Raw genomic sequence first — 16636 nt, 5'->3', positions numbered from 1 at the left:
CTTTACTATCAAAAATATAGAGAAAGTCTTTTTATATCATAGGAATATATGCTTATGAAGCCACAAAAAGTTTAGAGGGATTAAGGCCAATGCCATTTTGGAAGTTATTTGCTGTTCATTTTCAAAACTGGCAAGGACAGAGAAATGTGACAAATATGGAATGAAAATGCATGGAAGATAGGTAAATTTTATGCACAAAAGAAGTATTTAAGAGAGTACAGTGAGAAACAGATAAAAGCAAAGTGAGACCAAATATATATGCATGCATGGAAACACTGATTGAGAAATCTAACTGCAGTGATTTCCATCCTCTCATCACAACTGAGCTTGTACTAAATGAATAAACTGCTACTTGACATTTTCTAAATAAATATCATGGAAGAGTACTTATTTTACTGTAATGAATCATTTCAGCCTCTCCAACAGAAAGTAGTTATGATGAACTATAATCTGTTCTGGGAAATATAGTTCTATAATGGAGATATATATGGACTGAAATATGGGAAGTTGTGTTCTCCAACAAGTCTACTTTAAAGAGATTCTGATTCATCCATGCCCACTTCTACTTATATTTGATCATAGCTGTTGACATACTGTATCTGCCATGCCGAGAGCTATTTCTCTACTAGAGGTAAGAAAGCCATATGGTTCGTGGATGACTATAAATTTTTGCAAGGCAAACTGAACTAATATGTGTATTTTTTTCCTGTAGCTATTCAAACAAAACTATCCATTTAGCAAACAGAACATTTTCAATTCAATGGGATATTTTGGCCCATGTAATACATTTCTAAGAACTGAAAGTCTTCCTTAAATGCAATCACAATAGATGGGCTAACACTGACTTTCTGCATTAGTGGTCCTCTCATTCACCATGCATGGTTAGATATAAACAAATTCACTGTACTGATTAAGTGAAGCAGCAAATAAGACTTGTCCTGTTCATGGAGTAGAACCAAAACAGCTGTTTTTGTTTGACTGATGCAGATTCAAAGGACCCCCAGTGGTACACCTCATAAAAAATCAGCAGGTTATTTGAGGGGTTATGTTCTTTTTATTACTAAAACTTCTCATAGGATTATTGTAGTTATGCAAGGAAATTGCTTTGACAACGTGTAATTACAAACAGGAAAAAAAAGTTCTTGCCAAAGCAGGTGTAAAATAACATTTTACCATCCTTGTTACGGCTCAAAAAAACCATGTCAATAATTAGTCCAAAGTCCACAATTTAGCTAGGCAAAGCTCACAATCAAGCTCAAATTCAGTCATCCAGACTGCATCTACAAATATTTCCTATTAGAACATCTGCTGTCAAAAAACCCTGCCATAACTGTGACATGGTAAGTGAACCAGGACAGGCAATGTCCAGGGGAACTTCCAGAGGGCACCCTCTGGGCAGAATACTGCTTGATGTTCAGACACAGTAGATACTGGACATGCAAGCTTTCCTCAGGATCAGGTATGAATCCCTCTATTCAGGGATATGTTTCTTATATCACATGTACCAATTATTATTGAATTAAGAATATAGAATATAACTTTTAGTTTGCCACAATGGACCTTGAAATTTTTGCCTTACTTTGGTAACTTTTTGTTTCAACAGCTTGGCATTGCCAACAGTATCGTTATTAATATTTGTGGGATCCTGCCATACACAAATGTGAAATCCCAATCCCATTAAGTCATTGTGGTTATTACCATTGATTCAGCAAGTCTTGGATTTCACTGTGATTTTATGTGTTACACAGACAAAACACAATCTCCTCAACACCTCTGTCAAGAGCAGTCTATGTTTGCTGATTGTTAAATGCTTGCTTAAAGCACTTATGACTTCATTCTAAGTGTAATTTCAATTTGCACCAGGAATTTAAACTCATTTCAGAGGGACTGGAAATTCTAAAACGTTATTAGAGGTATGCCCTGTACCATTCTAGTGCAAACTAGATATATGACTAACTAAATGCAAATAGCACTTTACAGTACTAAAATGAAAAGCTAAAAAATATAAAATAAAATCAACAAATTTATTTGACAATCCTAGATTTTAGTTCATGTGTTACTGAACAATGGCATAATAAATGCATTCTTTAACTTGGGAATATTATGTCAGATCACACAGGGTCTGCCTTGAGTACTCAACATTAAATCTCCAATGTATACCATTGTAATTCATAAAACTATTAAACATTGTCTGAGTCCATTTTAACCGCATAACACACATTTTGAAAAGCATGCAAAATGATGGGGGGAGGAACCTCTGAAACATAAATTATATGATCAGCTTAGTACTGTAAAAATAGCTGCACACAGTAAAATTAAATGTAGTTTAATTTTACTTGCAGTTCTGAAATAAAGGGTTTTATGCAAACCATCTGGAAATTACTTGAAAGTATTGCTATATTGCTGAAAGCACAGAAGTATAAAACTTCAACTCTTCCTATTTTACCTGTTTCCCAGATAAAACATGAAGGTGGGAATGCAACAAATCTGAGATGTGAATGGCTGATGCCTTGAATACACGTGTATTATAAAATATTACCATTCATCCTCTGGTCTACTCCCAAGCTGCTTTTTCCAGTACCATCAGTATGCCCCCTTGACACATCCCACAGTAGAAAACATTCAGTTACTAAGACTCCACATGAGACTTCTCCATCATCTGCACTCGGTCACATTGAGGTGACCATTGCTCCTCGCAGGATGCCCGCTTGCAGTCATCTACTACCTAAATGGCTGGAGGCATCCTGTGTTTCAAATTTTGTTAGTGCTCCGCTTGTGTTGCTACTGCGAAGCAGAGAGAAATAGTTACAAAACACTCCAGCGCTAAGAAGGGCACTTGCTTTCACAGTCGCGATCTTGGGCTCACACCACCTCAAGTGCCGGGAGCGCTTGGTCCCATTCTCAGGGCTTTAATCTGGAAGAGATTCAAGCATCACCTGCTCCCAAGGCACATTAAGCCTGTGTAAGAATGTGCCGTAACGAAGCAGAATTGGAAACAAGCAGTAGCTTGTCGCCGTAAATCAGAACCCTTTAAGTTTGAGGGAAGTTGAGGCTGGAGCACTTATAAATGGATTTATGGCTAAACGCCAAGCTGTACGGCACCGGCACCGCTGTTAGAACTGGGACACCAGCAGCGGCAGGAATTAGGTTACGAAGGCGACAGAAAGCGGGGCGGTAAAAGAAAGTCCCTTTTCTGCAGCTCCCGCCGGCTGGAAGGGTCTCCCCACTCCCGTGCCCCGGACCGATCCGTAGCGGCCCCACAGCCGCAGGTCGGGTCGGGCCGGGGGGCCGCCCGCCCCGACGGTGGCGGACGCCGGGCGGTTCGCCGGCTCCGCTCCGGGAGGCGAGGCGGGCCGGGGCGCGCTGCGCTCTCATTATGACACTGGGTAATTATTTTATTTCTCCGGCAGACGGTGTTTCACAGGACCGCGGAGGCGCTCAGCCAACCCGCCCGCGAACGCCGCTCTCTGCGTGGCGACAGCCACCCGTGATCGCCCCTCGGGGACCGAGGGCAGCGCAGCAGATGCGCCGGGCACCCACCCCCGCGCTCCGGGTGCGCGCCCGCGGACCCTCCGGCCGCGCCGAGCCCTGCGCACCCGGGCGCGGCAGACGCGCAGAGCCGGCGCGGGGAACGTGCGGGACTCACCTGCCGCCCGCCCCTCCTCGGCTGCCGCCCCACCGCCCCTGGGGGCCGGGCCGTCCCTCCGGAGGGACGGAGCAGCGCGGCCCCTCCGACGTACCCGCACCCTCCCCGGGGCGGCACGGCGGCCGGGAAGGGAAAGGGGGAGCGGAGCAGGCGACAGTGCGCCGCCAGCCCCGGCTGCCCGGCCCCTCCTCGCGGGGCAGCCCCAGAATCACGCGCTGCCAAAATTTAAATCGCCCCAGCACTGCGGCTCCGAGCGCAGCATCCCCCTCCCCGCCGCTCCCTCCGACCAGACCGGCCACACGGGAGGGTGCCAGACCGCGGCCGCCCCGCTCAGGCATCGGGCACTCCGCCGCGCAGCCGTCCTGCCCGGGCTGTACCGAGGCGAGACCCCCGCCACGGCGACACCGCGCCGGGACCAGCGCGACGCCGGGACGCGCCGGTGATGGGGATGACACCACAACCGACGGCGCGGCTGGCGCGCCCTCGCCCCGCTGCCCGGGCGCCCGTCCCCGACGGTGCGGTCCCAGCGCGGACCCGCGGCACCGGCACCCGCCCGTTCTCTCCCCGGCTTGTGCGGAGGCGCCCCGCGAGCAGCCCGGCACACCTGCCGCCCCGACGGCGGCCCCTTCCCTTGCCTCCCCTCCCTCCCTACCTCCCTCCCTACCTTTTTCAGCGCTGACATTCTAGTGCATTATTAACGCGGCGGGTGCGGGCTGCGGCGGGTCGCGATTAAGGAGACGCCGGGAGCGGGAGCAGCGGCGCGCGCCCAGCGTCCCCCGGCGCCGCTCACCCGCCGGGGCCGCCGCGCGCCGCTCGTTCGCCCGCCCGCCGCGCGCCGCTCCCGCCGCTCCCCCCGCCCCTCGCGCCCCGCGCGCGCCCTCGCCCTCGCTCCCGCGCGCGCGGCAGGGGCGCCCCCGCCGGCTCTGCGCAGCCGCGCGCCCCCTGCCGGAGCTCGCGGGCATCGCGCCCGCTGAGGCGGGACGGGGCGGGGCCAACGCGCGGCGCGGGGACGCCCTGCCGCAGCCCCGCCAATGGCGGCGCCCGGCGCCAGGACCGACAGGCGCGGCGGCCAACGGGAAGGGGAAAGCCGCGGGGCCGCGGGGCCGTCCTCGGAGGGGCTGTGGGGCCATGGCCGGGAGCAGGAAGAGCGGTGAGTCTGTGCCGTGAGGGGTGCTCGGTCCCGCCGTGCTGCCGCCGGGGCTGTTGACGGAGGGAGCCGGGGGGCGGCGTCGAGGGCCCCGGGCGCGGCTGCCCTCAGCCGCCCTCAGCCGAGGTGTGTTCCGGCCCGGGCGCACCGCGCTGCCGCCGCGGGACTCGCTGGTTCCGCTCCTCGGCGCCGTTCCCGCGGGGGAAGGCCGTGAGAAGCCGAGCGAGCCCGGCAGCGGGGGAGGCGGGCGGACAGAAGTGGCCTCCGCGGAGCCTGCCCGCCGCACAGGCGGGGGCTCTGGGCGTGCGGGGCCGCGGGGACTCCGGCGCTGAGCCCTCCCGGCCTCCTGTCCAGCCGCTCCGGCTCGGAGGGGCCGGGGCGGGTTCTGTTGCCGAGTATTCCTGCCCGGGGGTAGGGAGAGAGTAAATAAAATTTACTTCTTAATTATAGAGTATTTTAAGAAGACACCTTTTTTCCTCAGTACGCACATGCATGCTTACTTGTTAGTGACCCTCTATTTCGGCTTGAAGTGACTTAGCTCACTTCTGAAATAACTGTGGTACTGTGCTTGCAAAGAATAAGATAAAAGCCTTCTGCTATCCAAGCACAGCTTCAGTCTATTCTGTTTATCTGAATGTTTTGTAAGACACGGCACAGGAAGAACGCAATAATCAAAATACAGGTGTTCCATAAGTAATATGTCGTTCTTAAGGAGTGTCGAGTAGAGCTGAGCTGCGCGAGAGCTGAATGCTTGCATCCTGTGCTTGGCTTTTGCGTTTTCACACAGTTCCAGCATCCTGAAACTGGAATACTCCATGGGAGGATAACAATTTGAGAGTAAAACTGATCACTGGAGTTAATGTCTAAGCTGTTTGCTGACGGACTGCAAGTAGAGATCGTTTGAAGGAGGTTTAAATACACAGTAGTGTTCTCTGTGGTTTAGATGCAGATTCGTTGTGAGGAAGGGAGAAGGAGTCACTGTCTTGCTTCTACGCTTTGGGGATGTGAATTACAAATTGATGTTTTCTGGAAGAAAGTGAATTAGGAAGGGTGAGTTCATGCACTTGTGAATGAATGCATGGCTCTAGAGCTGAGAATGGGAGAACTGAATTCTAAAGCTCTCAAATTGTTTAAAACTGAAGGTCAGATAAAGAGCTGCTTGTTTTGGTAGCGTGTCAGAGAAGGCTAAAATGATCATGCTGAGTGTCTGACTTTACTATATAAAGTTGGAAATCATTCATGTTTTATTCAGCCACTCTAAGGAGCCTTGACTTTAGATTGGGGGGAAAATACAGTGAGAAATACAAGGATGTCACATGCTCCCGTGGGAAGGAAATGAAAAAAACTGGAAGAGTTTAAAACCTCATCTGATCAGCCTCTGTAGCCCATAGCATATATGAAAACTGTTGACTTTCTGTTGTGAAATGATAGGTATTTTTGAAAGGACAAGTGTCCTATAAAAGAGCTGAGAAAGAAGGTTTAGCTGCTTCCCTTTAAGGTTAATTTTGCTGGCTTTTTGTAAGAGCATGTTGAAATGCTGAAGACAGGTTTTTGTCTGCATTAAAATAGAACAACAAAGCTTTTTATTTTGTTGGGAACTGGGCCATAATACCCTAAATGGGATGGTCAACAGCTTGTGGGTCATGTGTCTAATTGTCAGTGAAGAGAATCTAAATAGTGAAAAGCCAGTAGAGCAGATAAGTGAAATGCACTTCACTCTGCCAGGAAAGGGTGAGACAGGAGTAGTTGAGAAAGTGCAATTTTTTCTTTTAGTTTTTTGTGGAGCTTTTTGTTTTTTACTTGCTCATATACCAGTGATTTGTGACAGGGCTAGAGATAATACTGCTGTCATTCTGTGTGTTATCAACAAGGTATTGATCCTGTCTGGGACAGCTGAACTCCTAATTTGTTGCTGTTAAACATTGACAATTGCATCCTGAAAGCTTTAGTCATCATTCTTGGAAGTTTGTGCCACCCCAAAATAACACTTTCATAAAGGGTTGTACAGAGAGTGATGTTCCAGCTGCTGAAGGGTAGAGTTAAGGTATTGATGCAGGTGTAGTGTACATTATTGATATAATTGCTAGTAAAAAGTGATAGAAAAGTTGTGCTGTACAAGGGATGATCTAGTGGGACAACAGGAGGCTTCCTATTGGAGAGATTAAACTGGAAAGCAAATGTGAACACTTGACAGACATCAGTGGCAAATGTTTTTAAATAGAGAATATTGCTTCAAGGAGTGCTATTTTCATCTCTCAGGTGACTTGGGGGAGAATTATAATGGTCCTTAAAATGAGACTGCAATTCCTTAGTTTTGGGATTTTTTTTTGTTTTGCTGGGTTTTTTTTTAAATGGCTATATCACATATTAAACATCTTCATTTTGCAGAAAAGCACACCATTTCTTCCCTTTTTCTAGTTTCAGAGAAGCATTGATTTTTAGAGATCTTGAGGTTATTCAAATCCTTTTCTTATTTTTGGTTTTCAAACTCAACATAATTTTTGGCAAATACTTTGATGTTTTACTGGGAAAAAAGATAGACTCCCTTTTTTTTATAGTGGGTATGTTTTCTTTCATCATATATTTTCCATATATATAAGGGAAATATTAATGGTAAATGGAGTTTGATGCCAGACATTATTTTTTTCCTTCTTTGAGAAATATCTTGCTCCCCCCAAATGTGACCAAAGATTTATTACAGCATATCAAGATGTAAATTCTGTTTGGATTGTAGTTGACTAAATTACAAATAGCTGGGTTTTTTGTGATTAAATGTAGAAGCTACACTAGACTAAATGTACTTGACTCTGCCACTGAAACCTTTTATGGAGGGGGGAAGAAAAGTTTTTGTTGCTGACCTTGTTGTTATGCCTAGATGAGAAATGCAATCAAGGAGAAAGGCTAAAAAGGTAGTGAAAGAAGCAGAAATGATACACCCAATGGCCTTCATTTAGAAAGTCTGCAAGGGGAGCACGTGCTCACAGGGAGCAGAGCCTGACATGATGTGTTCTTTAGGGTTCTGTGTTTTGTGTGGGTGGCTGGTTGGGGTTTTGGGGTTTTTTTGGGGGATGGATTATGTTGGTGTAGGCTTGGTTTGTTCTTAGTAAGTTCAAGCAATTCTTACGTACTTTGCATTGAGATGGGATAGTCCACACAGGAAGGTGAGATTGTTTAAATATGCTAGGGAGTAATAATGTTTAGGAGCAGGTATATGAACCTGTGTTAGTTAGTAAAAGTGGTGGAGGTGGTGGTGTGTGCCATTAAGGTGCGTCTGTTTTAGTTATTTTGCCTTTTTAAGCATTCAGTGTGCAATGCCTTCCACTCAACACTAGGTTTGCTCTTGTTATAACGTAGATTTCTGGAATCTGTCACCTCGGAGCAAAGCTGCTCACATACTCACCTGTCACTGGGATAAGGGAAAGAATCAGAAAAATGAGAAAACTCACTTGGTTGAGACAAAGACAGTTTAATAGGCAAACCAAAATCCACACAAGCAAAACAAAAGAAGGAATTCATTCACTACTTCCCATGGGCTGGCAGGTGTTTAGCCTTCCCCAGAAAAGCAGCGCTCCTTTACCTGTCGTGGTGATTTGGGAGGACAGCATCATCACTCTGAGCATTCCCCCTTCCTTCTTTCCCCCAGCTTTATATCTGAGCATGTCAGCATAGGGTTTGGCATATCCCTTGAGTCAGCTGCTCCAGGTGTGTTCCCTCTCAGTTCCTGGTGTGCTTCCAGCCTTCTTCACAGGTAACAGAAAGGACCTTAAGACTGCTCAGCAATAACGAAATCATCCTTGTATTATCAGCCCTGTTTTCAGCACAAATCCAAAACACAGCCCCCTACCAGCTACTGTGGAGAAAATTAACTCCATCCCAGCCAAAGCCAGCACAGATTGTTATGGCAATATGTGGTTTCTTATGCTTTCAGTTGTTTTTAGTTCAAAAGGTTGAAAACTGTTCTCAAGAAGTTTGGATTTTTGTGGGTTGGCTAATGACTTAAAGTAAAACTCCATATATGTCTAGAAAGAAAAGAAAAATTCAGCCGCATTGGAACTTCCAGAACTTTTTTGTGATGGGATGTTTGGTGCAATATTGATTTCTGTTATATGTATATTAGATATGCTTGCAGAAGTTGCTTGATTTTGTTATAATCAAATGTTGAAATCACTGCAAAGGGTGATATATTTACTCTTTGAAGAAAGCTATGTAGAATTCAATTAATTTATGTTTGGTTCATATAATATGACCTTACGAAGATTTCTTTTGAATAGTACTTAATGCACAAATCTGTTGGACTTTTTTTTGTGTTCAGTGATACTACACCTGCCAATTTCATGGTTTGATTTTTAAATACTGGTATATTGACCTTCATTTTAGTTTGCTTCTTCTTATGTGAAACTGCCTGTTTAAAATTTGCAAATTTTTTTCTCTTCAGTAATCTGAAGTCAGAATGAGTTGTGGGTTTTTTGTGTTTTGCTTTTTGATTTTTACTGTTTTCAGCTATTTTGATGTCTTTTTTCCATATTGCTACTATCATTTACCAAAACATTTAACTTAAGCCAACGTGTGGCATAGTTCAATCTTCACTTCTAGCCATATGCTCTTTGCATCCAGATTTAGGGTGAAGTAAGATTTAAACTTTCTGAAACTTTACACCTGTGTTGGCCTCAGATTGGTCTCTGAGCAGCGATAAGTGCAGAGCCTTCCCCCTTCCCTCTCCCAAATCTGTCCAGAAAAGAGAGGAAAAAAGTCTCATAGAGACTCATAGGAGTCCAGTTCCTGTCCTTGCACAGCACCATCTCCAAGAATCCCACCATATGCCCAAGAGTATTGTCTAAATGCTTCTTGAGCTCTGTCAGGCTTGGTGCTGTGACCACTTCCCTGGGAAGCCTGTTCCAGTGCCCAAACACCCTCTGGGTGAAGAACATTTACCTGGTATCCAACCTAAACCTCCCCTGAGGTTTAGAGCCATTGCCTTGGCTCCCGTCAGTGGTGACCACAGAGAAGAGATCAGGGTCTGTCCCTCGTCTTCCCCTCACAGGCAGTTGTAGCTGCAGTGAGGTTTCCCTCAATCTCCTCCAGGCTGAACAGACCAAGTGCCCTCAGCCCCTACTCATACAGCTCCCCCTCAAGGCCCTTCACCATCTTTGTGGTCTCTTTTGGGTGCTCTCTGACTGCTTTGGATATTTCTTACATTGTAGCACTCAAAACAGCACGCAGGATTTGAGATGGGGCTGCAGCAGCACAGAGTGGGACAATCTCTTCCCTTGCCCAGCTATGCCTGATGCTCTCTAGAACACAGTGGGCCCTCCTGGCTGCCAGGGCACTGCTGACAGTCTTGTGCAGCTGTAGTTTACAGTTGGCTCAACTCAGTGGCCAGAATTATGATTATTAATAATAATAATAATAGTCACCAAAATTGAGCTTTGGTAAGGGGGTATGAGATATCTTTAGATGTTTTCAGTGAAGTGTGTTTGATTGTGCCAAGTAAGAAAAAGATGATGGTGCAGTATGAGAAACATATTTCTTAGTTTTGTAGAAGATGGATAGTCTGCACAAATTGAAACCATAGTGAAGATGTTCTGTTTTCCCAGGAGTGCAGTAGCAATACACATTTTGCAGGGTATCACTACAAGGCAGATGAGGTTCTTAGGAACAGCAGAACTGTTCTTAAAATCCTGGTGTTTTCATTGTGAACTTCATATCATCTTGGTCATGTCAAGTTTAATAGATGTCTAGGATCTTGTGGCTGCAATTAAGGTAGCTTCTTATCATCTTTGTCATGTCAGGTTTATTTGATGTCTAGGAGCTTGTGGCTGCAATTAAGGTGGCCTACTGACAGATCTCTAAAACCTTTGTTGAGACAGGATAGCACGATCTATTAGATTCTTGTTGAACTACACACTCATGTAGAATTTGCTGACAGATCTAACACCAGTCTTACTGATTTGAAACTGCAATGTGACAGGGCCTGTGCTTGGTCTAGCTGAATAAGTTTCTTTTAAGCTAAGAAGAGAAAATAAATGTTGGCTTTTTCTAGCAATAAGTTACTGGTTTGTATCTGCAATTGCTATGAACTGCGTTGGTCTGGAGGCTCACAGGTCAATCTCTCTTTGTAATAACTGCTTAATTTAGGTGAATACATAGATAGATATGGGGTGTTTACCACTATATTCTTTTCCTCTCCTACCTTTCAATCTTCCTGATATGTGCCATATACTTAACTTTTGAACAGCTGCAGCTTATTTATCTCACAGGCAGCAGAATTCTATATTACTGAGTTTTAGATAACAAAGTGAGTTTCCATGTGCTATAAAAAGTAATGCTAAATAAAAAGATAAATGGAGACATATTTTATCAGCTGCTACTTTAGAGCACAAAAATGATTTTTTTTTTTCCCACTGTGGTTCTCGAACCTGTAATAAAGAATATGACAGGTGTAAAATTAGGGCAATTAGCATCTGATTTTTTTAGCTAATGGGATGTTGAAGACTTATAGATGCTGTTTCAGTGAGAATAACGTCAGTGGTCTTGAGACAAACGTTAATGTTGTGAAGTTACTATTATACACTAGATATAAAATGATAGTATCTGTTTCTTATGCAGCTCCCTGTGACCTTTTGGTTAACAACCATACTGAGATGCAGCTGATACCTAGTAGTTCAAGCACAGAATTCTTGGACCTTGGATACAACTAAATCCTTCCGTTGTTTCATTCCCAAATAGCACGTGTGGGTGCATTTCACCATTAAATATGTAATAATAGCTTTAGGTGTTAAAACCATCTGTTACGGTTTTAATTTGTTATGTGATTTTGATCTGTTATGTGTGATATCAATGAGACCAATTGTATACTTGTAAAGAGGACCATTCCCACCTTGTGTAGACATCCTGTGAAGAACTGTACAAATTTTTCCCTTTAATATGTCACTAAAGTTTTATGAGTCTTGTAAAACTAAAAGATTGTCTAAGGAGCTAGTCAAGTTTAAAATAATCAGCTTGTGATACCAGCATTTCACCATGGTGTTTCTACTCAGTCTCAGTTTTGGAGTTCAAAAGACAAAGCCAGGAAAACCTCACAACAACCAAGCAATGTCATAGCTTGTGGGAGAAATGGGATGAACAACCTTTGTTCAAAAAAAGAGCTCTCTTGACAAAGGCAGGTAGTTAAAGGTTATGTGTGTGAGGCTGAGACTGCTTTCCAGGCCAAAAGAGACTTCAGAATCAAGGTTTCTAACCTGTAGGGAAATCTCCAGTGGGAAACATTTTCCTATATAATGTAGGATTCTTTAACCTAGTAAGGAGAGGAAGAAAAAGTGCTGAAAACAGTCAAGTTTTTAAAATCTAAATAGCAAACGTGGTCTTTGTGTATGTGTCTTATGCCAAAGGTGATAAGGCACTAGAAAAAACCCTGATATGAATTATGGAGTTCCTCTAGAGTCTTTTGAAGTATATTGAAAGTATTGAGGTGCAAGTTTTTGGGTCTCAGTGTAGGTAGGTGTGTAAAAGTACTTCTCCCAGTCATTCAGCCACGATGGAGTAGTACATTTTCTGGTGTTAAGATGCAAGTGAATTCTATCCTGAAATATGAAGCTGAAAAATTACTTGGTGTCTTCCTCAAGAAAGCATGTCATAAAATAGCAGTGCTGTTTGGAAGAAAGGACTATATATTTGTAGATAGATGTATTTTATGTGAAGTGTAGAGACTGAAGTTGTAGTCGATGATCTGCAGAATGGCCTCCTCTTTGACTAAACACAAGATCTTGTAAACTGTTAGCTTCTATGTTTGTCTAGAAGTGCCTCTTGAAAGAGACAGTCAGCTTCAGCCTGAATTTTCTGCTGCAAATCTTGCAGTCCTTGATTTTTTATCCTTTTTTTATCCTTTAGCTGCTGTTGTAAGAGCCTGTTACCATAGCTTCGCCTGCAGGATGAGGACTGCTTGCAGACTGGGAACACAAAGCAAAATACTGTACCCATTCCTGTGTACGTAAAACTGTACTTTGATCACAGCTAGGATTCCACATATTTCACTATTTTTTTCCCCAGCTGGAAAGATCAATTCTGTTATTTCCATGATACCGCTGCAGTGCTTTGCTTTGGTTTGCATGCACTGTCCATGGTGAAATGGAAATATGTCACTCTTGGCAAAACTGACCTTGCTGATAGCAAGAAAATCACATTTTCTGTTTCTTTCTCCTGAGTTGAGAAAGAGCATTGCATCTTAGATGTTAGGTACACCTTTAGATGATCTGAACTGTCAAGCTACACAGAATGTAATTGCATGTCACTGCATTGTTCTTTTTCCCATATCCCTGCATGGCTCTAATGTTTTTGGTAAAAATGAGTGGGAGTGGGGAAATGATACCCTCTTCAGCTGCCATGGAATGTTTTGTAGTGGTTAATTACTCTCTTTCTTCCTTAGCTATTCATTTCCCTCAGGACTAGAATATGATGTGCACGCACACAATCTCTCTTGACTTAATTCAAGCCTTTGGTCTCTGCCATTTCTAGCAATGGTTTGGGGTCTTTGAGCTTTCAGCTGATTCCTTTTTGTTTTGTGTGGGCTGTTTTGGCTGTGGGGCTTGGTGATTGGAGGTTTTGTTTTTTCCAAGGTCAGTGTGTGTGTGTGGCTGTCTGTGTCTTTTGCTTGTATTGGGAAGTTAAGGTTAATAAATTTAGTTATCCTTGGAGGTTCTGTGTATTGATTTCTGTTTAACAGGGGCCTGTACTCAGTGCACAGTCATCTCTACCAAGTACATCTTGGGCACTCAGAGCTCATTGGCAGAACTGGTGTCTTGTGGACATTGAGGTCTCTGGAGCAGTGTTTAATCTGCAGGCAAAACAGGATACCTTGCATGCCATCAGGCATCATAACTTGAGACTAAATTTTGCCCTAGTGGCTGAAATACAAACTGAATGCCTTTGTCTTTGTGAGGCTTGCAGAGCCATGACCCAAGAATCGCTGTGTTAGGCCAAATAAACACAGAGGAAAGACCTTTGTTCATCAGTTTGGCCAGCTGAGCAACTCTTTCAGAAAGGATCCAGAAGACTCAAACTATGAAACTACCCTGTATGATTAAAGGAAAAGTGAACTTTGTGGGGCATCATTTAAAGGAATGAATGATTCCTGGCCTGAAGGTATAATCAGTCTTCTACCTGCTAGCTGGTAGGGATAGCAGTCTAGCTAACATTTTCTGTCTGTAGCAGTCTTCTAAAATGCTTGTCCTGATAAACACAGTCATCTCTTTTTCCAGTGTAACTCTTATCCAGGTGGTTTCCTTGAAGATATCTGATCAAGAGTGTCCAGGTATCATTAGGGAAGAGGAGATGATCCATGCAATGGGATTGTTACATCCTACTAGGCAAGACCCTCCACAATTTGCTTTAGTTGATCCTGTTCTGAACTTTTAGATTGGACTGGGTGGTGTCTGGAGGTCCCTTCCAGCCTTAACAGTTCTGTGATTTTTATGATCATGTTATAAAGTAACTGTCCTGTTGTGCCCTTTATAGGAGATGTGGTACTTGCATGATAAAAGCGGCTTCAAGGATTTAAATCCATTTGAATATTGGAGAGCAATTCTTCACTAACAGAGAGGAACTGAAGATTTTAATGAAGCCTTGTCCATATGTTCTGCATGAGGATTATCATTCTGTCTGCTCTTTCCGTCCTTTTCCATTCTGCTGTACTATCTTTCCTTCTGCTGTAGCAGAAATAGCATATTAGAACATCTTGCACATGGGATGGTTTTAGAAGAAGTTCCCGATTCTTCCATTTTTGGAAAGCTTCTGTTTGTAGGAGAGACAAAGAGACCAAGTAGGGCAACTTGCAAGCTTCACAGAGTTCAGTGCTCCCAATGCCATTTTACTTTGTTCTTGCTGCCCAACTTCCACTGAAGTAGGCAGGAGGCAACCAAATGAGAAATGTGGTGGGGGTACTTACAGTATGGATGACAAGCAGCCAAAAGTATGTGGCAAGCATTCTCCACAGAAATGTTTTTGAGGAAGCTCTTGCTGCACAGGAACGTTTCTGATGTTGTTCTGAACTTAATGTGTTTAGTTCTTCAGCGTGCTTTTGTTGCAGTCTAGTCCTAACTGAGTTTTGAGTCATGGTAAGTCCTGTTGCCAACCCCAGAATATTCATAAATCTGCAGTGCTATTTCAGTGTGTTTGTGGATAGTCTGGTTCTGTGTGTAATATTAATTCAGTCAAGGTGTCAATTTAATACATAGCTGTCAAAAATGCATTTATTTGAAGGAGGCTCCTTATTCTTCTTGCAATATTAGTAGTAGAAAGGTCATGGATGTTGACAATTTGTATCAGTAGCCAGCATGTCTTCTGCATTGTATTTCTTGGAGTTACACTTGGCTTTCTTTATGCGATGTCAAACTGTAGACACCTGGTGCTTTTTCAGTTTTCTGATGTATTTGTACTTCACTCTTTCCAGACATGAGTTGTCAAGAATTAGCCATGGAACTTGTTTGGTACCTACTGCAGCTTGTTCTCATGTCTAAAAATACTGGCTCCTTTTTGTCACTGAGGAGTCCCTGGAAAGTCAAGTGTTGCCCAATCAGAATCAAAAGACTACACGAACCTGTCCAGTTCCTCCATCAGTTATGTTGACAGGAAAACATTGTTAAGAAATAACCATATGGTTATTAAGTTGACTATGCCATGGCTATGGTGAGAGTAAGCTTACTCCATTTTGAAACTCTACTAGGTAAGATACATTTCTGGAAGTAGATATTTTTTGCTTGAATTTCCTTTATTGCTAATATTCTGTTAAGGGGTAGTTATTTTTAAGGGTCTGAGCAGTTCTTACCAAATGGACTGATCTCTGATGCTGAACAGTATCAGAGATACCAGGTTAAGGAGAGGTTTTCAATAGGTAAGAACTGCTCCTTAGTATCAGGCAAGACCATTCTCCTGTGATTGAGCCAATGCTTGTGGATATCACACAATACCTTTTTTTTTCAAGTAATTGCAGCAATAAAACCCTCTGGAAAGAGCTTCCTTTGTCATCTGAAAAATGTTTTGGTAGCTCAGTTCTGAGACTGTTAATTGCAAAGCAGAGTGCTGCTTTGGAGCATGTAAAGCTGCTGAGGATAGCAGAATGGGTATTCCTCAGAGCCTAATTTCTTTGTTCACTTATATTGAGGACCACTTTGTTCAGGTTTTGGGCTGCAGGCAGATTTTTATTTTCTTTTTTATTCAGACTAGAATATACTTAGGATTCCAAACAGTTCAAAATAAGTCAGTTCTTTCAGCACTTTCTGGCGATCCTAGGCATACTAACCAAATCTGCAGACAATACAAAACTGGGAGGAGCTGTTGACTCCCTCTAGGGCAGGGAGGCCGGGCAGAGAGACCTCAACAGATCCGAGGGCCGGGCAATTGCCAACCATAGGAAGTTCAGCAAGTGCTGGGTTCTGCAGCTGGCATGGGGCAGCCCTGGCTGTACAGACAGACTGGGGAATGAGATTTCTAGAAAGCAGTGCCATGGAAAAGGACCTGGGGGTCCTGGTCAGTGACAAGTTGAACGTGAGCCAGCAGTGCCCTGGCAGCCAGGAGGGTCAGCCCTGTCCTGGGGGGCATCAGGGACAGCATCACCAGCCAGGCAAGGGAGGGGATTGTCCTGCTCTGAGCTGGGGCAGCCTCACCGTGAGTGCTGGGGGCAGTTTTGGACACCACAATGTAAGAAAGATACTAAGCTATAGACAGCAATCAAAAGAGACCTACAAAGGTGGTGAAGGACCTTGAGGGGAAGCCATACGAGGAACAGCTGAGGGTTCTTGGTCTGTTCAGCCTGGAGGACTCTGAGGGGGAACTTCATTGCAGTTACAGCT

The 16636-nt window shown here is 44.3% G+C and overlaps 2 protein-coding genes across 6 annotated transcripts in view; one reads left to right on the top strand and one right to left on the bottom strand.

Annotated features, from left to right (window-relative positions):
• DLGAP2 (DLG associated protein 2) overlaps window positions 1-4429 on the bottom strand; it is a 455914-nt gene extending 451485 nt beyond the window's left edge. For 3 of the 5 annotated variants that reach the window (XM_036380773.2, XM_054514363.1, XM_036380774.2), the window contains exon 1: window positions 4311-4429. In XM_036380773.2, the coding sequence (XP_036236666.1) occupies window positions 4311-4328 (18 nt within the window). In that variant the 5' untranslated portion in view covers window positions 4329-4429. The remainder of the gene's footprint in view (window positions 1-4310) is intronic. The other 2 variants (XM_036380781.2, XM_036380775.2) reach the window with 1 other exon arrangement.
• A 290-nt stretch (window positions 4430-4719) lies between these two features.
• ERICH1 (glutamate rich 1) overlaps window positions 4720-16636 on the top strand; it is a 66504-nt gene continuing 54587 nt past the window's right edge. The window contains exon 1 of the mRNA XM_036380903.1: window positions 4720-4796. Within this exon, the coding sequence (XP_036236796.1) occupies window positions 4775-4796 (22 nt within the window). The 5' untranslated portion in view covers window positions 4720-4774. The remainder of the gene's footprint in view (window positions 4797-16636) is intronic.

This window comes from Molothrus ater, chromosome 3, assembly GCF_012460135.2.
Source record: "Molothrus ater isolate BHLD 08-10-18 breed brown headed cowbird chromosome 3, BPBGC_Mater_1.1, whole genome shotgun sequence".
Classification (NCBI taxonomy): domain Eukaryota; kingdom Metazoa; phylum Chordata; class Aves; order Passeriformes; family Icteridae; genus Molothrus; species Molothrus ater.
The sequence above is the reverse complement of the archived record's forward strand: the minus strand, read 5'-3'. Positions and strand labels throughout refer to the sequence as shown.